Source organism: Oreochromis niloticus, unplaced genomic scaffold (assembly GCF_001858045.2).
Source record: "Oreochromis niloticus isolate F11D_XX unplaced genomic scaffold, O_niloticus_UMD_NMBU tig00000402_pilon, whole genome shotgun sequence".
NCBI classification, from domain to species: domain Eukaryota; kingdom Metazoa; phylum Chordata; class Actinopteri; order Cichliformes; family Cichlidae; genus Oreochromis; species Oreochromis niloticus.
This window is the reverse complement of record NW_020327153.1, coordinates 243,247-264,924: the sequence shown is the minus strand read 5'-3', so window position 1 is coordinate 264,924 and position 21,678 is coordinate 243,247. Positions and strand designations below refer to the sequence as shown.

Here is a 21,678-nt window from a genome sequence, read left to right as displayed (position 1 = left end):
AGTGCGCCTTATGTATGAATTCTGGTTGTGTTTACTGACCTCGAACTGATTTCATGTGGTACATGGCACCCAAAAATCTGTCACAAATGTTTTAGTACGACTTTAGTGACCTATGAAGCTGCACGGCTGCATAGATTGTCGGAGCATTACGGCTAGCGTAGTCTGGAGCCTCGTGGAGTGATACGCACTGTGATTCAACACAATATTACCGTATTGTGTGTGTACAAGGAGCCCAAAATGGCTCCAGTTCAGAGACATGCTTATGAAGCGGATTTCAAGTAAAGTCTGACTTATCTATATGTTTCGCTTAATGCGCCTTAAAATCCGAAAAATACGGTAACTTATCTTTTTTGTAGAAATGTGCTCCAAATAAAGAACTTTGTGTTGACAAGACTGTTAGGTAATCATTTACAAATCAATATTGTCTGTATGGATGGTCATTTTAAAAAGTCAACATGTAAAGTGTTAGGCACGGCGGTTGAAACATTTGGGTGCACCTAATAAAAAAAGTTAGGCGCACCAGTGCAACCATGGCAACAAGTTAGTCAAGAGCCCTGGATTAGGTACTACTGGAACATGCTGCTGACACATGACCTCATGATGTCATAGTGACGTGGACACCGTGGAAATACAGGCTTTCAGGATGATGGAGGTATTAAACTGAAGATGAACCTTTATTGTGGCGAGCTGAAACCTACGTCCATAACACAGAAACACGGTTTAACAAACACATTATCCTCGAGGTTTGAGCGGCTTGTGACCATCTCAGTGGTTTAATGAGGTTCTCTTCTGCCTCTGAAGCACTGACGATGGCTCAGGTCCGTCTGTTTTTAGAAACAGTGATCACTGCAAAGGTTTCATCCTGTCAGGCAGTTTTTACTGGAGACCACACAGCTGCAGAGCTCTGAGCAGCATCAAAATAAAGTGTTTTTCACTGGTTTTACTGGAGCTGTAGCTCACCACTGGTTCTTCAGTTACAGCCCTGATGTAGTCCAGCAGGTGCAGCTGTTGGCTCTACTCTATAACACGACTAAGGGCGTAAGTCACCTGTTAGTAAACAGTTTCAGTCTGCTTTATTAGAAATGAATCATATTTACCTACACATACTTAAATGTCTGCTACAGGAAACCAAGTAAATGTAGGGACTGTAAAACAAATGTTTACAGGAAACAGATCATATTCCCCCGTCTTATATCACGAGTACGCTGTAGTTTATTACAGAGTGGATTCATCCAGCCTTTTCATATCCCTGTGTTTTATACTGACTATGTTCATGTGCATGAAAGATGTTCTTTTCCCTCCCTTTGCAGATTTAAAACACAGTAACGTTAAAGGAAAATAAAAAGTTTCCACCATCATCATGAGGTCACATTCGTCTGAAAACTATGACAGTAGTTTTGTTCTTGTTACACAGACAGAGACGTCTTTATCTGTGTTCATTTAAGAATAATAGAACATGTTTCCAGCACATTAATGACTGAATATTAAATGAAGACATAAAGTGGAGATCAATCCACCCCATCATACAGGACGGGGAAATGTCAGCACAATTACCACCAAATCACAAACTGCTCACATGTACTTACACTTCCATTTACCTGTGCAGGAGTTACACCTGCACTTATAAAGTGTCACACAGGTGTGTCATCAGGATCCATCAGGATCTGCTGCTTTTATTAGCACCTGTCTGGTGATTTTCAGGTGTGAATGTGGTCACATGACCTCCATGCAGTTTGTTTCCTGTTTAGTTGTCAGTAGACGGTCTGAAGTGTTCCAGCTGGCTTTGAGTCTTTATCTGTGTGTGTTGTGGCGCCTCCTGCAGGCCCGTGGGTCACCTGTCAGTCACAGGTGTGTAAACACAGCAGCTCGTCAGAGCTTTAACCAGACGTTAAATCATCGCCGCTCACATCATCGTGTCAGCTCGCCTGAGGTCAGGGGTCACCACTTCCTGCCTTTAATTAGAGTCCTTTGAGCTTCACACACATTTCACACAGTGAGGATCAGAGATGTTAAACCCACAGACACACAGACAGGTGAGCATGGCGCCGCCGAGGCTGATGGGTAAGAGCAGGTAACAAATGCTGCGCCGCCGCTCCGTGTGTCTGTCTCCATCTTTATGAATCGAACATGGCTCCTCCTCCTCCGCTTGGTGATGTCAGCTGCCAGGCAACGGAGGCTCTCAAGGGTCTTCTTGTTACTGTGGCAACCGCATCATCTCTGCCTCTCATTCTCTACTTTCCCAACAGCTACCTCGTTTCCTCGCTCTCTCTCTCTACCGAATGCTTTCCTTCACTCCTTAAACTCCTCCCTTCCTTCCCTTCCTTCCTTTCCTTCTCCTCTGACCTTCCATGCCAGACTGTGATCTGTGATCTGGAGGAGGTTAGAAGTGAGTGTGTGTGAGTGCGTGTGTGCCTCTGACTCCAGTCAATCCTTTAAAGCACACTTGAGACCTTACCTATTCAGCCTGGTTGTTCTGACTGGCTAACAGATGCTCTTGGTTGTTTCTGTATTTTACTTTGTTTTAGTGACTTACTGTTCAGTGTGATCTGTTTATTCCTGACTGTGAAGCACTTTGTGTTCCCGCTGGTTTTAAACGTGTAAATAAAACTGTATTGTGTTGTGTGTGTGTGTGTGTGTGTGTGTGTGTGTGTGTGTGGACAGTGTTTCTGTTCTCTTGTAAATAATTAATGTTATTACTATTTTGTGGATTATAGATGTTTGATGTGAGGATGAGTCAGTGATGTAACCCCTCATCGATGGTGACATCATGGTAATAAAGAGTTAATAAACACAAACATAACGATCTATGACAGATGACCTGTGTGATCGATGCATAGGTAAACCTGTTTAACAGGATTATGAGGACGGTGTCAGGGCTCCTCAGGGGGTCTGGATGATCCACAGAAGCCCACAGAGCTCCGTGTGGAGGCTGATGGAGCCCTGTGGGCTTACAGGGGTTGTTGAGGAGGTTCCAGAGGGACTCCAAGTGTTTGCTAAGTGGTCTGAGCAGACTGGAGCAGGGTTAGAGGAGGTTTCAGGAGTTCTCCTGGAGTTTGGAATTCCTCCCTGTTCCTCAGATGGACTGCAGGGAGTCCTGGTGATGTGTCGGAGCTCCCTGAGGAGGTCCAGGAACAGGAACAGTGTCTCAGCTGTGGGGACAGGGTCCTCATGCTAACAGCTAATGCTAACCCCGATCTGTTTCACTGCAGAAGTACCGTTACCAAGACGATGAGACTCCACCTGTTGATCCCAGCCCCGGTCACATGACCCAAGGACGCAGCGTTGAGCTGAGCCACGCACACCTGGACGGATACACACACCCCGCTGCAATCACAGTACGTACACACACACGCACGCACACACACACACACACACACACACATGCACACACACACACGCACGCACACACACACACACACACACACACACACACACACGCACACACAGTGTTTAGTGTGTTTTAACCATCTAATATCAGTTGTGTCAGTTTTTTCATTAGTCGGGTGTTTTTCTGACGAGCTAAAATAAATTGCTCTGCACATTTTTACAGCAGTTAATTTTAGAGCAGTTATGACACAAATGATAACTCATGTAAATGAATATGTAATTCGTTGTTTCTGGTTTTGTGTGAGTGTGGATGCAGTTGTTCATCTGACCAACAGGGGGCAGCATCAGCCTTCCTGCAGCTGTCACTGTGCAGGCGTGTGGTGTGTGGCGTTGTGATGTAGCTCAGTAAAAGTGTATTAATAGAACACCATCAGCAGCAGAGTGACGGGGTCACAGGGAGCTGACTCATCCTGATGTCACATGTTTGGAATCCCTGGAAAGGTCCTTGAGTTGGCTGGAGGGGGTCAGGGTGACTGTGCTCAGAGGTGCTTGTCCAGGTTTTAGGTCCTGGAGGAGCTTGTTGGGGGCAGGTTTCTGTGGGGGCTCTGAGGTGTTTCAGGTGGATCTGCGTGTCCTCAGAAACAAGTTTCAGGTCTCTGAACATGTTCCAGTGATGTCTGGGGTTTGAGCTGAAGGTTTTAGGCTCCTGGGATCACTGATGAGAGATGTTTAGGAGGACCTTTGTGTGTCAGAGGACGTGCTGGATGATGCTTAACAGGATTTAAGCAGTTTTATCAGGTTTTGAGGGTCTGAACTTAAAGGTCCTTGGAAGCTCGAAAAAAGAGTGCAGGGGCTCACCACAGGGAGGCTCCAGGGTCCTTCAAAAGGTTGGAGGGCTCTCAAGGAGCTCTGTGGAGCTTTGTGGAGGTGTGAGGAGATGTGAGGATGTCTGTGGAAGGTCCTGTCACATCCTCAGGTCTCAGAGCTTCGCTGTAGAAACGTTCCCAACGAGCTGACCCCAGGTCAGATCTGTGCACTGGGGTCGCTGTGATGTCACAGGCAGCAGGTGAGGTCAGCCCCCGTCCCTCGTTTACTCCCATCATTAATACTCACAGAGAGAGAGTAAGGTGGTGGTGGTGGGGGTCAGGCCCACAGCCACAGGGACCTCTCCTTGCTTAATTACTGACACACACACACACACACAGTGTGGGCCGCCCGTGCCCACTCTGAATCTGATGCTCTGCTTCTCTCTCTCTCTGTCGCTCGTCACCATGGCAACGGCAAGAATGGCAGAAAAGGGAGAGATGAGAAGAAGGGGATGTGGGGGTGGTGTTGCTATGGCAACAGTATTAGCCTGAGTATGTGTGTGTGCTTGCTGAATTAACCCCCCCCCTCCAAATTTCTCTATGCCCCCCCCTCCTCCTCTTCATCTTCATCTTTTATCTCTCTCTGTCTCTCTCTCTCTCTCGGCCGATGGTGACATCACAGAGGGGAGGGGATTCCTTCAGAGAGCGAGGGGTGGTGGTGGTAGAGAGACACAGACAGAGAGAGAGAGAGAGAGGTGTGCAGTGAAGCATGAGGAGGGTTGAGCGAGGAGAGAGAGAGAGCGGAGGAGTGATGAACAGCCTCTCTCTCTCTTCAGTTTTCCTCGCTCGTCCCTCCGTCTCATTTCTCTCCATCAGGAGCAGGATGCTCTCTCTCTCTCTCTCTGTGAGCTGTCGGTCATGTCTCTGCGCTCCGTTAACGGGATCCGACGCCTCGCGGTGTTAACGGGTTTGTGCTGATCTCGACCTTCCTCCCTTCTCCTTCTTCTTGGTTAATTATTCATCCGTCTCTACGCCGCCGCTCTTTATGTAACCGCTTGCTGAGGAGAGAGACAGGAAGTGATGTTCGTGTCCGTGTGGTACGCCAAGAAGATGGGACGACGATTCATCAACAACGTACGGAAAGCCAAGAGGCACAGGCAGAGGATGATGGTAGGACACCTTCATTTTATAGCCCTCGTTAGCACGCCATTGGCTCCACAGGGCAGGGGGCGGGGCCTCCGGCCAGGCCAATCGTGTGGTAACCGAGGTGAAGTTTGAGTGAGTGTAATGGCCGTCTGTGAGCAGGAGGAAGAGGTGGAGGGTAAAATGTATAGCTGTGGGCAGGTTTCAGGTTCATGGATCCATCCAGATGTCAGACGCAGTGACATCACCACAGCTGGATCCTGTTTAAATGACATGGGTAAATACCGATGAACATCACGGCGACGGTTCACACCGCTCCAGCTGTCACCACCATCACCATCATCACCATCATCAAGCCCCCGAGGCCTGAAGTCCTCACCTCTGCTGAGCTCACCGGCACTGTGAACGCAACACGATGCGTTTGAGGGACCGAGTGCATCTGACTCCAGCTGTGGGAACCGCTGCATGCTGCATGGGTGAACTCCATTTCCCATCGTCATCAGATCTGTAGTTAAACGAGGTGTTAAATGTGTGTGTGTGTGTGTGTAGCTTAATCAAGAGGACGTCTCGGTGGTGTTTGCCTGCTGTCCTGGTTTCATCACTATAATGTTTAAATACAGCTCATTGAAGTGTGATCACATGACCACAGGCTCTATCATATTACAACCTGCTGGTCTGTGTGTGAAACTCAGGCCTCTAACTTGGTCGATGTTTCTCCTCCTGCTGTTCCCATAGTGACTGCAGATTCTACAAAATACAATTTATCAATATTTGTATTTTAACCTTTGAGAAACAAAGAAAAAGAAACTGAAAAAAAATCCATCAATGCAGAGAGGTCTATTAACACATAGTGAGTGAGAAAGGTGACTGGAAAGGAAAAACTCAATGCATCATGGGAATCCCCGGCAGCCTACGTCTATTGCAGCATAACTAAGGGAGGATTCAGGGTCACCTGGTCCAGCCCTAACTATATGCTTTAGCAAAAAGGAAAATTTTAAGCCTAATCTTGAAAGTAGAGATAGTGTCTGTCTCCTGAATCCAAACTGGAAGCTGGTTCCACAGAAGAGGGGCCTGAAAACTGAAGGCTCTGCCTCCCATTCTACTTTTAAATACTCTAGGAACAACAAGTAGGCCTGCAGTGCGAGAGCGAAGTGCTCTAATAGGGTGATATGGTACTACAAGGTCATTAAGGTCATTAAGAGGCAGCACGGTGGCACGGTGGTTAGCACTGTTGCGGCACAGCAAGAAAGTCCTGAGTTCAATTCCACTATCAGGTCTTTCTGTGTGGAGTTTGCATGTTCTCCCCGTGTTTGCGTGGGTTCCCTCCGGGTACTCCGGCTTCCTCCCACCGTCCAAAGACATGCAGCTTGTGGGGATAGGTTAATTGGATAATCCAAATTGTCACTAGGTGTGAATGGTTGTCTGTCCCTGTGTGTTGGCCCTGCGACAGACTGGCGACCTGTCCAGGGTGTACCCCGCCTCTCGCCCTATGACAGCTGGGATAGGCTCCAGCGCCCCCCGCGACCCTGAAAAGGATAAGCGGAAGCGAATGGATGGATGGGAGGTCATTAAGATAAGATGGGGCCTGATTATTTAAGACCTTGTATGTGAGGAGCAGGATTTTGAATTCTGGATTTAACAGGAAGCCAATGAAGGGAAGCCAAAACAGGAGAAATATGCTCTCTCTGATTGTGCATGCAATGCATTTTATGCAGTTTCACTAATTGGTGTGTGTTACCTGGCTTCATGGACAGATAGAGCTGCATGTCATCTACATAGCAGTGAAAATGATGCTAAGTCTTCTAATGATGCTGCCTAAGGGAAGCATGTATAATGTAAATAGAATTGGTCCTAGCACTGAACCCTGTGGAACACCATAATTGACCTTAGTGAGTGAAGAAGACTCTCCATTTACATCAGGGGTCCCCAATCTCAGTCCACGAGGGCTCACCCTGGGTCAACACACCTGAATCACATGATTAGTTCATTACCAGGCCTCTGGAGAACTTCAAGACATGTTGAGAAGGTAATTTATCCATTTAAATCAGCTGTGATGGATCAAGGACACATCTAAAACTTGCAGGGACTTGATTTACATGAACATATTGGAGTCTATTAGATAGATATGATACAAACCACTGCAGTGCAGTACCTGTAATACCTACAGCATGTTCTAATCGCTCTAATAGGATATTATGGTCAACAGTATCGAACGCTGCACTGAGGTCTAGCAGGACAAGCACAGAGATGAGTCCACTGTCAGAGGCCATAAGAAGATCATTTGTAACCTTCACTAAAGCTGTTTCTGTGCTGTGATGAGCTCTGAAACCTGACTGAACCTCTTCAAATAAGCCATTCCTCTGCAGATGATCTGTTAGCTGTTTGACAACTACTCTTTCAAGGATGTTTGATATGAAAGGAAGGTTGGAGATTGGCCTATAATTAGCTAAGACAGCTGGGTCTAGAGATGCTTTTTGAGTAAAGGTTTAACTACAGCCACCTTGAAGGCCTGTGGTACATAGCCGATTATTAGAGATAGGTTGATCATATTTAAGATTGAAGCATTAATTAATGGCAGGACTTCTTTGAGCAGTTTTGTAGGAATGGGGTCTAAAAGACACGTTGATGGTTTGGAGGAAGTACCCAAATAGCAAGCAGGTCTGGCCCGGATCTGGTATCAAGCCGGCACTGCTGGCATGATAAGACGTATGTCATCCAGATATGGGTCAGTCCTGGCATAGATGGTTTGATTGTGGTTTGGTTTATGTGGCCAAGGCTCATAGAAAACAGGTCTTCCCTGGATCCGGCATCAAGCTGGCACTTCTGACTGACAGGTGTTATGGCAGAGTGTATGTCAACCAGATGTGGGGCAGGTCTGGCAATGATGGCACTATTTATGCTCCTATTTTTTCCTATTTTAGTTAGAAAACCCAAGTGCCATGTTGCAGTACTATACTGCTATGGTAGCCAACGTTTCAAATGCAGGTTTTACAGGTTTGTAAACTATCCAAAACCTAGTGATGGTTTACTCATGTTTACCACTGGGTGGCTGTAGCTCAGGAGGTAGAGCAGGTCACCTACTGATCGAAAGGTTAGTGGCTCGATCCCTGGCTCCTCCAGTCTACAGTCAAGAGTGTGAATGTGTATCAATGTAGTTAGGCAGCACTCAGTTTAGAGAAAGTGTGTGAATGTGGCATGTTGTATAGAGCGCTTTGAGTAATCTGGTAGGCTACAAAAGTACTATATAAGAATCAGTCCATTCACTGTCTGAGCAGAGGTTTGTGATGTTACTCTTGCACTGTGTTGCATGTTCCCGCACATGTTGTTATTACATGGTTTGATTAAGGTACACATTAGGCTGACATCTGGGGCCAGAGCTGAAGCTGTTCTGGGCCAGCACAGGGCCAGCAGCAGGTTTAATGTCTCTGATGGGGCTGACCTTCAGTGTTCCTCAGCTCAGCTTCATCCATTCAGGAACATGAAGCAGGTCTGAAGGATGTGATGTGATGAAGATGAAGGGCTCCTCATCTTCAGCGTGTATACCAGATCAGTAACAGCTCAGCTTGTGAGGACTGTACAGCTGCTCACTCACAGAGCTGTGATGGATGTGAGAACCTCAGATGGTCCTAAACTCTGAGAGCAGCACAGTCACTGTGAGGCCGAGAGACATAGACTCACAGTAAGAGAGAGAGAGAGAGAGCACTGTCAGGGGTAACGAGGAAGAGATTTAGTTGATTCACATAGATTAAACCTCTCTGTCAGTCTTCCTCTCTCACCCTCTTCCTCTCTTTATTGTTTGTGGTGTTTTTTCTGGTGTGTGGAGGTTTGTTGGAGTTTTTGGAGGGCCTGCTCTCAGCTCTGAAGTTCAGCCTGGTGGTGGTTCTGGTGGTGGTGCAGGAGTTTGTGGGTGGTCAGTCCAGTTTCCTGTCTGGTTAATCTGCTGAGAGTCTCGATGATCCACCACCCATCACAGGGGTGGAGGAGGTGTTCTCCATCACACTGATCCCTCTCAGGGAAACATCGTCTGCTTTAAAGTCAGGTTTGAACGAGGAGACGTGAACATGAAGATCAGTACCTCTGATCACAGCGTTGATGTGACACCTGAGGATATGAGGTGTTTGATGGGAGATGGGGGAGGAGCATCTCATTGGCTCCAGACAGAGTGGGGGACATCCAGCCCCGGTGCCGTGCTGCTGGTTGGCTGAAATGATGAGGCGATTCACAGTTTGTCATATGGGAGGAAATCATGTGACAGTGGACAGGTGGAGACAGGTGAGCAGGTAGGTGGAGTAACTGAGTCAGTGTTGGAGGAGGAGGCTGGTGTGATGGAGACAGAGGAAGCAGGCTGAGACAGGAAGTGAAGCTCTGAGTCCTGTGGGTCAGTCACAGGGACACGATGAAGGTGAAGACGATGGAGGGAGTGAAGAAGCCAGCTTGAAGGCCTGGTCTTTGAAGAAGAGTCACTGCTTTAGAAGTTACAGACAGTAGATCCACAAAGCTGGATCCTCCAGGAGGTTTTCACACTCATCAAATCTGTGATGATGAGCAGCTCCTTGTTTTCAGGAGAAATCTAAGCTGGACCTGAAAACATGAAGGAGGTTTTATATAAGTCCAAAAACTCCAGTCCAGCTTTCTGATCACTCTCAGAGTTTTTAAGTGTGTCAGTGATTACTGACATTTATTACTGCACTTTTCTCAGACTACAGGCTTAAACAGCACTCCAGGATCTCCTGTATGGAGACGCTGAGAGCTTGAAGTGAACCCTGGTTTGGGTTGTTGGTGCTCCTTAGAAAGCAGAGAGGGTTCAGGCTTTCTCCTCTCTGTTGTGGTCACACAAATGTCAGCTCAGTGTTATTTTAATAGCCCAGAATCACAAATCGAAGAGATGCCACACGAGATGGAACAATTCAGCATCATATACGTGGTTATTACTGAGCTCCGGGAGCTCCTCCTCCCTAAACTCAGGTCTGGTTTGAACGTTCTGGTCTCAGACTGCCAGCGTATGCAGATGATGCTGTTGTAACTGTTGTAACACAGTATGAAACATTTGGAGAAACCTCCTCGGCCAGAATAAACTGGGTCAGGTTCATGGTGAGGCTGTGATGGTGGGGAGAGGACTGCAGAGGACTGTGTTACTGTGGACTCACCTGGAAACAAGGATGGTGCTTTATTAGTGGGTCATGTTTTGGAAACGGTAGAAGCCAGACTGAAACATAGAAATGGATCTTACCTGAGCTGTCATTCATGAATAATCTGGCTGCATCTGTGCTGTGGCATCGTCCGTCTCCTGTGGACCTCCCTGTCGACCTTTACTTGCCAAACTTCAGTCAGTAATCGTAGACTTTTTTGGGTCCTTCTTCACTGGGTCTCACAGAGTCTTCAGTTTTTACCCAAGAAACAGGATGGAGGACTTATTCACCTGCTCAGCAGAGGGCTCTGCTCTCTGTACAGAGATGGTGAGACGCCCTGAGGACTGAGTGTGGAGGCCGGTCACAGGGATGGTTCAGACTGGCTGTGGGGGGTCTGGGGCAGGCTGAAGGACTCAGTCCTGAAGGAGTGTTTCTAATGACTTTTCATGTAAGACCTTTACTAAGAGCTGGTCACATGTGTGACTCTCACGTCTGGGTTTCAAAGACCTCGTTATGTTTGGGACTCGTTTTAATGTGAATAATGTTTCTCATGTGGTAATGTGTGTGGTTCAAACCGTGGACCAACTGTGGACCAACTGTGGACCAACCGTGGACCAACCGTGGACCAACCGTGGACCGTGCTCCTGCTCTGTCTGCTGCACTCTGTGTCGTCCTGCCTCTCTCTCTCGCTTTCTCTCTCTCTCTCCTGCTGTCAGCCTGCCTCTCTCGCCCTCTCTCTCTCTCCTGCTGTCAGCCTGCCTCTCTCTCTCTCTCTCTCTCTCTCTCTCCTGCTGTCAGCCTGCCTCTCTCTCTCTCTCTCTCTCTCTCTCTCTCCTGCTGTCAGCCTGCCTCTCTCGCCCTCTCTCTCTGTTATATAAGTGTATTGGAGCTGCAGAGTCTCCAGAGACGAGCTGAATGAAGTGAACTGTGTGTTTTAGTGTTGATGCTCGAGCCTTCAGGGACTGAAGCAGAGTTCACTGTGTTACTGACTCACACACTCACACACACACTCACACACACACACACACACACACACTCACACACACACACACTCACTCACACACACACACACACACACACACACACACACACAGGTTTACCCTCATCGTGGACATCCTGCTGTATCTGGCCCGTTGGTGGTCGGCCTGTTTGTGCCTGATTTTAAATATTTGATGCTTGATAACTTCTCATGTGAGCGTCACACAGACACGGCTGATGAATGCATGAACTATTAACAGATTCATATCGCACAGCGAGCGCCTCTAAAACAACAGAGAGAGGCACTTTTTAACAGAGCCTGCTAACTAAATTACATCACAGTGTTTCCACGGAAACGACCCACAGCTCAGGATAATGTGATTTCCACACTGAGCTGTGATAAGAACACAAGATTCTTTATTAATCACATGAACTGCAGTCATGAATGTGTGAACGCACACCTGTAAGACGCTGAAACACCTGTGCCGGGCCCGTGATGTCACATGTTACCATGGTGACTGTGGAGTTACAGGTGTGTGTTTGTACATAGTGGGGGTGTCCAAATTCATGGCCTGCATCCTCCTGAGGACGCATTTGTAGACCGATTACGTCACAGTGATGCGCCGAAGGCTGTCCAAATTCGTAGACTCCTCCGAATGCAGCCAACAAATGCGTCCTCCTTTACCCCGAATTTAAAGGATGGGTCGGGTGTGTCCTTCATGGCCCACCATATCCCAGAATTCATAGTGCGGCCCAGCCAATTCCAGTTTCCAACAATGGCGGCCGCTGCTAAGTTTTAATATTACTCTTGTTACTCTTTCTGGGTCACAAAATAAACTTTGAACATATTTTCAGGCGAGAATGTAGCTGTGTAAACTTCAAATATCTGCTCGGTTTATCAAGATATCGCATATTTGTGCTTCGATGTTTTCGGAGATGCCTGCTACCCACCAGCTCGATAGCTAGCTGGGAGCTCGAGGGTCACTAGAGCCGCTGAGAACGGATCAACTGCCGGCACATCATTTTCAGATCACCACGGACTTTTGCAACTCAGGTTAAACGTAATATATAAGTCCCTTAGACGACCTAAAAATGTTATTGTTTGTCTTTTTTCAGTGTTTAATTTGTTCTTGAGTAAATCGGTTTGGCTGAGATCAAAGTTATTAGATTAGATTAGATAAAACTTTATTAATCCCCCGGGTAGTTTTCACACAGCTGAATAAACGTCAAACAGAAAACGGATTAAACAGAAGTGTGAGATGGTCGAGAATTTACACCAGTGTCCTGTTATATTTTGTCCCACGTAGACCTTGAAGGCTGGGTCCTCAGGAGGATGCAGCCTGTGAATTTGGACACTCCTAGTGACTGTGACTACATAGATTTAAACCTGCATAGTTCAGACACCTGATAGAGTCTTTGTCTGTGAATGACAGCACGATGAAAACTGTCTGCAGGCTGGGACTGGTGGTTCCTTCATGTTGGTTTAATGTAATGTAAGGAAAACAGGGGCCTGGGGCCCCTGAAAACAGACTGCAGCCGAGGCCCTGAAGCACCCACCTACATTAGAGCCTCAGTTCCACTGGGATCTACTGGACTCGACTCGGTTTTTAGGGTTGACTATCAGGTCACAGTTCCTGGTACCACGTACTTTTTCAGTACCTACTGGGCGGGGCCAAAAATGTGACATCAGCAGATTGCATGACACCGATTGGCTGGTCAGTGACATCAGCGGATGAGTCGTGACTCTGGCACAGGAATCAAACCCGCCATTTTAAAATCCCGTCGCGAGCGAAACGACCGCACACAAACCATCACCGTGGTCCAATGACAGCGTGCACAGGTCTACCATTGTTGAACACATCAAGTCCTCCATTGTTGTGTTTGTGTCACACATGACATCACAGGACTTTGTGCCGTGTTGCTATAACGACCCTGACGTTGGGTGTGTTTGTGGTATGACAAACATTTTAAATAGTGACATAAACAGACTTTCAAAGAAGTGACTGAGGTGGGACTCAACTGTAACAAAAACCAACCGTAACCAAGTAAAGTCAAGTAGAACCGAGTAGAGTACAGTAGAGCAGGTGCTAGTTAGCTAGCTAGCTTAGGTGGTGGGATCATGGAGGTCCTGGTCCCTTCACTTCTCAGGCTCCAGCTGTGTTAAAGACCCCCATCAGTGTGACAGGTTGTGGGTGGAGGTTAGATGGAAGTTGCAGATCAGTGGGTGAAGATGCTTCAGCTCTCTGAGCTGTCAGGATACAGATGTTGCGCTCCTGTATCCAGCTGTGTCAGCAGGAAACAGCGAGTGTTTTATTAAGGTTTAACAAAAAGTGTGTCCGTTTATTTGGCTGATGGGAAAAAACCACAAAACAAAGACAAAGCAAACTGGGACAAAACTAAACTGGGAGCAGCTAAGACAAAGCATGAAAACTAAGACACAAGAACATGAGCATGAATCTGAGCAGGAGCACGAAAAACCCAAGACCTGACATGACATGAAGCAACACAAACAGATGACCCGACACTGAACGACTTAAATATACAGCAGGGTAATGAGGGAAGTGGAAACAGCTGACACAAATCAACATCACGCCAGATGGGAAGCAAAGCTAAACACACTGAACATGGAACATCAGCTTTCCTGTAGACTCCTGGTGGAGCAGAGGTCCGCAACAACACCACACCAACAGACTCTGTTCAGGGCCCTTCTCTGCAGCTGGGTCCACGTCATTGTGGCGGCCTTCGAACATGGACATGGACTTTCAAAATAAAACAGGAAACATGGAGCGACATGAACTTGGACACGCAAGCTTGACACAAGAGAGAGGGAGCGAGAGAAGGACACAGAGGAGAGACACAAGGGGACACGGGTGATAACACAAACTGGACTAAAACTCAACTAAGTGCTAACTAATAATAACAACACAAGAACATATTTCCAAGAAATCACAAACCCCGCCCCCTGACAGGGAGGCCATGTTGGCTGGTGTGAGTGTGATGAGCTCCAAATACAATACAGCTGATAAATTTATCAGCTGCTGTCTGTGGAGCCTTGAACAAGCCATCAAACATCCTGCAGTTATTTTTACCTGCTTTAAAGCTTTTATTAGCTCCTGTTTTTATTACAGTGTGCAGATTAAAGGACGTCCAACCCTCAGACACGTTTTCTAACACACAGTTTACTGTCAGAGAAGCTGCTCCAGCTGTTTCCTGTTTGGATCATCTGAATGTGTCACAAACAGAGACGCTGTTACAGTGTATCTGTCTCTGCTCCAGCTGTTAGCAGCTGTTTCAGTAACTGCTCATGTCATCATCACACCCACAGCTCACCTGGACCATTAATCCCAACAGCACCAGCAGGCAGTGAGCAGCGTGAGCTCACTGAGAATGAATATTTAACATTTGTCATTTTAAAGTCTGAGCTTCACTCAGAGTTAAAGGAGTTTGCAAAGAAAAGCGTCTGGACTTCTTTAAGTTGCTTGAAGACGTTTCACCTCTCATCCGAGAAGCTTCTTCAGTTCTAAGGTCAAAGGTCAAAATCAAGACACAAGAAGTGGAATCCTTCACTGCGCACATTAACGCCGTGGATAAAAACATCAAGTTCACCAGGGAAGACACAAAGGATAACTGTTTGCCTTTCCTGGACTGCGCTGTGCACATTGAAGAGAATGGCAACCTCAACATCGAAGTTTACCGGAAGCCCACACACACGGACCAGTACCTCCTCTTTGACTCCCATCACCCTCTGGAACACAAACTTGGAGTAATTAGGACCCTACACCACCGGGCAGAACATGTTCCCTCTAAGCCTGAAGGGAAAAAGAAGGAACACACACACGTAAAGGAAGCACTTAAAACATGTGGCTATCCTAATTGGGCGTTCATAAAGTCAGCAAAGAGGCACAGAAAAGAAGATCAGACACCAGCGAGGGAGGATAAGAAAGACAGACGCAACAACATTGTCATCCCCTATGTAGCCGGTGTATCAGAGAAACTCAGGAGAGTTTTCTCCAAGCACGACATCCCAGTGTACTTCAGACCCAGCAACACACTCAGACACAAACTGGTTCACCCGAAAGACAAAACTCCAAAACACAGACTGAACAACGTGGTGTATGCTGTACAGTGCAGCGAGGAATGCCCGGACCTCTACATTGGAGAGACCAAACAGCCACTTCACAAGCGCATGGCACAACATAGAAGAGCCACCTCCACAGGACAAGACTCAGCAGTCCATCTGCATCTAAAGGATAAAGGTCACTCTTTCGAGGATGCCAATGTTCACATATTGGACAGAGAGGACAGATGGTTTGAAAGAGGAGTGAAAGAGGCCATCTATGTCCACTGTGAGCGACCATCTTTGAACAGAGGCGGTGGTTTACGACACCAACTGTCTGCCATCTATAATCCAGTTTTGAGTTCCCTTCCCAGCCGCCTTAACGCCCACTCACATCCTGGGCCATCTGACCACAGGAATTCACATGACAAGGTGGGGCCAGGTTTCACAATGAGCTCACCCGAAACCCTGGCTGATTAGGTCCCACACCCGCTTTCACACCTTTGCGCATGTGATTAGAGGATCACCAGGGGGTCCTTTGTCCCTCCTTGGGGGGATACTCCCACTGGGTTTAAATCTGGGACTCTCGGCCATTTGACCTTAGAACTGAAGAAGCTTCTCGGATGAGAGGTGAAACGTCTTCAAGCAACTCAAAGAAGTCCAGACGCTTTTCTTTGCAAACTCCTTTGACTACGATGACCTGGATGACTGAGAACCTTCACAGACATATTTCACTCAGAGTTTGCATTTCATAAAGAATGACTGAAAACTAACAGCTCACCTGTACACACACCTGCAGGAGCTCTGACCCCTGTTTACAGCTCTGTGTGTGTGTTGATGGGCAGAGCTGTGTGTGGGCGGGTCTAGGATCAGGTGACCCTGAACCCTCCCTCATAGCTGCAGCACATGGCCCCCTCTCACTGAGCCTGGCCCTTCTGGAGGTGTTTGGCTGTGTAAAGCAGCCTGATGGAGGCTGAGGTGTGTATATGCTTTGAATACATCAGGTGTAGCTAGCACAGCGCCTGCTGGCAGCTTTAAATGGCACTGATGGAGCTGCACATCTGTGGCTGTCAGTGATGTCATGATGATGTCATGAGAATCATGATGTCAGGTCTGCTTCAGGACATGAAGGACAGAGGACATGCTGGTGTGTGTGTGTGTGTGTGTCCTCCTGTGATAAACTGTGTAACAGCAGTGAGGTAGAGTGTGTGTACAGCGTGAACAGCTGGCATGGACTGATAGGCTCCGCCCCCCCAGCTACCCTCACCTGGACAAAAGAAGAAGGCGGGTGGATGATGATGGACGAGGTGTGAAGGGTTTGGTCACATGACTCAGTGAGGTGTGTGTTTGATGAGTGGAGAGAGCGCCGCAGCAGGAAGTGATGTAATAACCGTGTCTCCAAGCTCTCATGAGTGCTTGGAGCAGATGATATGAGAGTTGGTTGCTATAGCTACGGCTACAGTTGCCCAGGTAACTGGGCCCCTTGAGGCCTCAACAGCTGTTACCATGGAGTTGCCGTGGCGATGAGCAGAGATATTCTGGGATGTGATTTAACTCTTCATGTGTTTATTTTTTTTTACAGATGAACGGGTCAGAGGGAGAGCTGGAGTACGAGGAGATCACACTGGAGAGGGTGAGCGCACACACACACACACACACACACACATACAGACACACACACAGACACACACACACACACAGACACACAGACACACACGTGTGGTGGTGAGAAACACTCGGTCCTCGTGCTCCTTCCAGCTCGTCTCCGCTCTGTTTTTAGATGCATCACTCTGATTTTAAAAGCCGCCGTCACCCTCTGAATGTAAGCCACGCCCCCCTGACATCAGCGGGTTATTTTTAGCTCCTTTTACAAATCAAACCAGTGAACCTGACGTTTAATCAGCTGGTCTCAGATCTGCTCACAGAGGCACAGCTGTCAGCACACACAGGAGTGGTTTCATGAGTCACCTCCCATCAGCCCTTCATGTACTCTGTGAGGATGATGATGATGAGGAGGAGGATGGTGAGGATGAGTGTGGAGGTGTGTGAGAGACAGCGGGTGGACAGAGACACTGACATCAGTCCTCAGTGAGTGAGAAGTCTGCAAACACATCTGCATAATTCATGCACAGCTGATCCCTGAATACGAGCTGCAGGCAGAAACACCACAGAAGAAGAAAACAGGAAGTAAATGAGACGTTCCTGTCAGGGCCGATGATGATGATGATGAAGGTTTAGTTCTGCTGTGAAGACACATCAGTGAAAGGACTGCTGGGTAATGTCAGGCAGGACTGACCTCCATCAGGCAGACGGTCCAGAGAGCTGCAGGAGAAGAAGAAGGAGGAGGAGCAGGAGGATTAGATTCAGTCTTGTTAGAGGACAGGAAGCAGAAGCTCGTCTCTGTGGATGTCTTCAGCCAACAGCTCGCAGCTTCCTGCGGTCATGTGGACAGCAGCTATGATGGTGACACCATCACAGGAAGTGGAGCAGCTCTGACTGAAACAGCTGACTAACTGCTGTCATGGTAACCTGCTGCTGAGGCTGAACTCAGTCTCAGCCCAGTGACAGGAATCGGCTCCTCAGGAGGTCCTCATCAGGGTCCTTTCAAAGTGAAGGAGCAGCAGCTCCACCTGCTGGATGTCCGAGCTCCTCCCCCCTGTCTCTAACAGAGACCATGAGCAGAGGAACACTGGGTCTGCTGGACCAACGAACCTTCAGCTTGTCTTTCTTCACCTCGGTGCTCCATCTTGAGGGGAACTAACGGCACAGAAAGTAGGATCTATAGAAAACAGAATATAACACTATAACCAGAAGAATAAATAACACAGAACATAGAACCAAAATTCAAGATTATCAAAAATACAAAACCAGAAAACACCAAATATCTCTACAGCCTCACTTCACTCCTGTTTCCCCTCTGAGAGCTGAAGATCCAAAAGTCAGCTGGTTTGGACGTCAGTCTGAGTCTGATAAAAACACCAACATCTGCAGAGCTCCAGAGTTATCCAGCTGTGCAGTAAGCTAGCCTGACAGCTGGATAACTCTCTTGGACCTCTGCTGGCTGTTTGTCTTAGATTCACTCCCAGGTTTGACTTATGAGCTCACTGAGCACATGGGCCAGGTGCTGGTGTAAGTGGGGGCTCATCCGGGATCCACATACAGGAAGACCCAGGTCTGCATCAGGTACAGTGTGGTGATGTGTGTTTATGTTGTGTTCAGGGCAACTCTGGTCTGGGCTTCAGCATCGCGGGAGGAACCGACAATCCTCACATCGGAGACGACCCCTCCATCTTCATCACCAAGATCATCCCCGGAGGAGCTGCTGCCCAGGACGGACGCCTCAGGTGCGCACACACAGAAACACGGACACACACAAACAGACACACACAGAAACACGGACACACACAAACAGACACACACAGAAACACGGACACACACAAACAGACACACACAGAAACACGGACACACACAAACAGACACACACAGAAACACGGACACACACAAACAGACACACACAGAAACACACACAGACTCTTTGCTTGTGTTTGTGTTTTCTGAGGACATGAAGCTGAGCCTCTCACCTCTAAAGGACCGGTCCACCTAAACCTGATCACACCTGAGCCTTCAAACAGCTGTTTGAGGAGGTGACAGTGACTCTCTCTCTCTCTTCATCACCAGGGTGAACGACAGCATCGTATTTGTCAACGATGTGGACGTCCGGGAGGTCACTCACTCCATTGCTGTGGAGGCGCTGAAGGAGGCGGGGCCTGTTGTCAGGCTGTATGTGCTGCGGAGACGCCCACCGAGCGAACGCATCACACAGATCAAACTGATGAAAGGACCCAAAGGTGAGACAGGAGAGCAGGTGTTCAGCTCTTATGTAACTGTGATTCCTGCTGCTCTGCCGCCCTCTGCTGGACTGTTACAGTCATTACAGCTCTTAAATACTTTATGTTGTATGTCAGCTACAGAAGAATTAGAGACATGACAGAGGCTTCATACAGGAGATTCACCTTTACACTGTGATTCCTCAGCAGGTCCACGTACTGTCGTAATGTTTAATAAACCTGATGTAAATAAAGTTTGGTCAAACAGGAAGCAGAACCTGCCTTAAACACACCTGAACGTGTCACCTCATATGGAGCCAGTCACACCTGGAAATGTATTACTTTGTATGTTTTTAACATTTTGGGACGCACTCATTACTTCAGTAACATATTTTAGTTCATCACCTTTTTAATCTGTAAATGTTGTTTCCCATGAGTCAGTTTGATCTTCAGCTCATGGTGTTCTGTGGTTTTGTTAATCTAACCCCGCCCCCCGGTGCAGGTCTGGGCTTCAGTATAGCGGGCGGCGTGGGGAACCAGCACGTCCCTGGAGACAACAGCATCTACGTTACCAAGATCATCGAGGGCGGGGCTGCACACCGTGACGGGCGGCTGCAGATCGGAGACAAAATCCTGGCGGTACGTGACATCACACATGTTCTCTTTGACACGCTAAACTGATGTGACTGTGGTCTAACGTAAGACTCCGCCCCCCGGCAGGTCAACCACATGTCTCTGGAGGACGTCCTGCACGAAGACGCAGTGTCGGCCCTGAAGAACACAGGAGAGGTGGTCTACCTGAAGGTGGCCACGCCCACCTCGCAGTACATCCACCCAATTGATCGATACAGCCCCCCCGACCTGACCAGCTGTGAGTACACCTGTACACCTCCTCACACCTGCTCACAGGTTGATTACACTGATAATACTACAGTAATATTGCGAATAATACCATAAATAGTACTATAAACAGTACTGCATATCAGTCATCTGTACAGATGTGAGTTCACTCTGAATGATGACTTTAGTTTCCCTGCAGCGCCACCCAGAGGACAGATGTGCACCTACAGCTCAGATTAATTCTAAACTCCTCAGAAGATGAAACCAGGACACAGTCAGGCTTTAAAATGAGTTTAATGAGGTTTTCCTCCAGGAATGTTTGATCCAGTCAGGCTTTGATCCTGATGCAGGTGAACTCAAGACTCAGACTCAGAGGAAAGTCCAGGATGTTTGCTTTGCTATGGATAAGATTATCATTAATAACAGATTAATCCAGAATAATGTGTCAAACACACAGTCAGCAACCAGTTAAACCTGTGATCCTGGTCCAGATGTTAGACCCGTGTCCCTGATCCAGATGTTAGACCTGTGACCCCGATCCAGATGTTAGACCCGTGTCCCCGATCCAGATGTTAGACCCGTGTCCCCGATCCAGATGTTAGACCTGTCCCTGATCCAGATGTTAGACCTGTCCCTGATCCAGATGTTAGACCTGTCCCTGATCCAGATGTTAGACCTGTCCCTGATCCAGATGTTAGATCCGTGACCCTGATCCAGATGTTAGACCTGTCCCTGATCCAGATGTTAGACCTGTCCCTTATGCAGATGTTAGACCCGTGACCCTGGTCCAGATGTTAGACCTGTGACCCTGGTCCAGATGTTAGACCTGTCCCTGATCCAGATGTTAGACCCGTGACCCCGATCCAGATGTTAGACCCGTGTCCCGATCCAGATGTTAGACCCGTGACCCTGGTCCAGATGTTAGACCTGTGACCCTGGTCCAGATGTTAGACCTGTCCCTGATCCAGATGTTAGACCCGTGACCCCGATCCAGATGTTAGACCCGTGTCCCCGATCCAGATGTTAGACCCGTGACCCTGGTCCAGATGTTAGACCTGTGACCCTGGTCCAGATGTTAGACCTGTCCCTGATCCAGATGTTAGACCCGTGTCCCCGATCCAGATGTTAGACCCGTGTCCCCGATCCAGATGTTAGACCCGTGACCCCGATCCAGATGTTAGACCCGTGACCTCGATCCAGATGTTAGACCCGTGTCCCCGATCCAGATGTTAGACCCGTGACCCTGATCCAGATGTCAGAGATCAGCTGCTGACTCCTCCGTCCTCTCTGCAGCCTACATGGAGCCGGACTACATGTGCGATTACCCACAAGCCCTCCCTCCTCCGTCACCGCGGCGATACTCCCCGATCCCCCGTGGCATGATGGGAGAGGACGAGTACTCGAGGGAGCCTCGCAGGGTGTGCGTGCAGCGCGGCTCCACCGGCCTGGGCTTCAACATCGTGGGCGGAGAGGACGGAGAGGGCATCTTCATCTCCTTCATCCTCGCAGGAGGCCCAGCAGACCTGAGCGGGGAGCTCCGCAAGGGAGACCAGATCCTCAGTGTAATACAC

General features: G+C 48.2%; 1 protein-coding gene across 3 annotated transcripts in view; it reads left to right on the top strand.

Annotated features, from left to right (window-relative positions):
• LOC100690710 (disks large homolog 4) overlaps nucleotides 1-21,678 on the top strand; it is a 40,713-nt gene that overhangs the window by 9,518 nt on the left and 9,517 nt on the right. For 2 of the 3 annotated variants that reach the window (XM_025904224.1, XM_019355474.2), the window contains 7 exons: nucleotides 3,210-3,335; nucleotides 17,023-17,073; nucleotides 18,660-18,784; nucleotides 19,119-19,288; nucleotides 19,770-19,906; nucleotides 19,988-20,138; nucleotides 21,401-21,669. In XM_025904224.1, the coding sequence (XP_025760009.1) occupies nucleotides 3,210-3,335; nucleotides 17,023-17,073; nucleotides 18,660-18,784; nucleotides 19,119-19,288; nucleotides 19,770-19,906; nucleotides 19,988-20,138; nucleotides 21,401-21,669 (1,029 nt within the window). Of the gene's footprint in view, nucleotides 1-3,209; nucleotides 3,336-4,912; nucleotides 5,304-17,022; nucleotides 17,074-18,659; nucleotides 18,785-19,118; nucleotides 19,289-19,769; nucleotides 19,907-19,987; nucleotides 20,139-21,400; nucleotides 21,670-21,678 lie in introns of those variants that run through there. The other variant, XM_019355475.2, reaches the window with a different exon arrangement.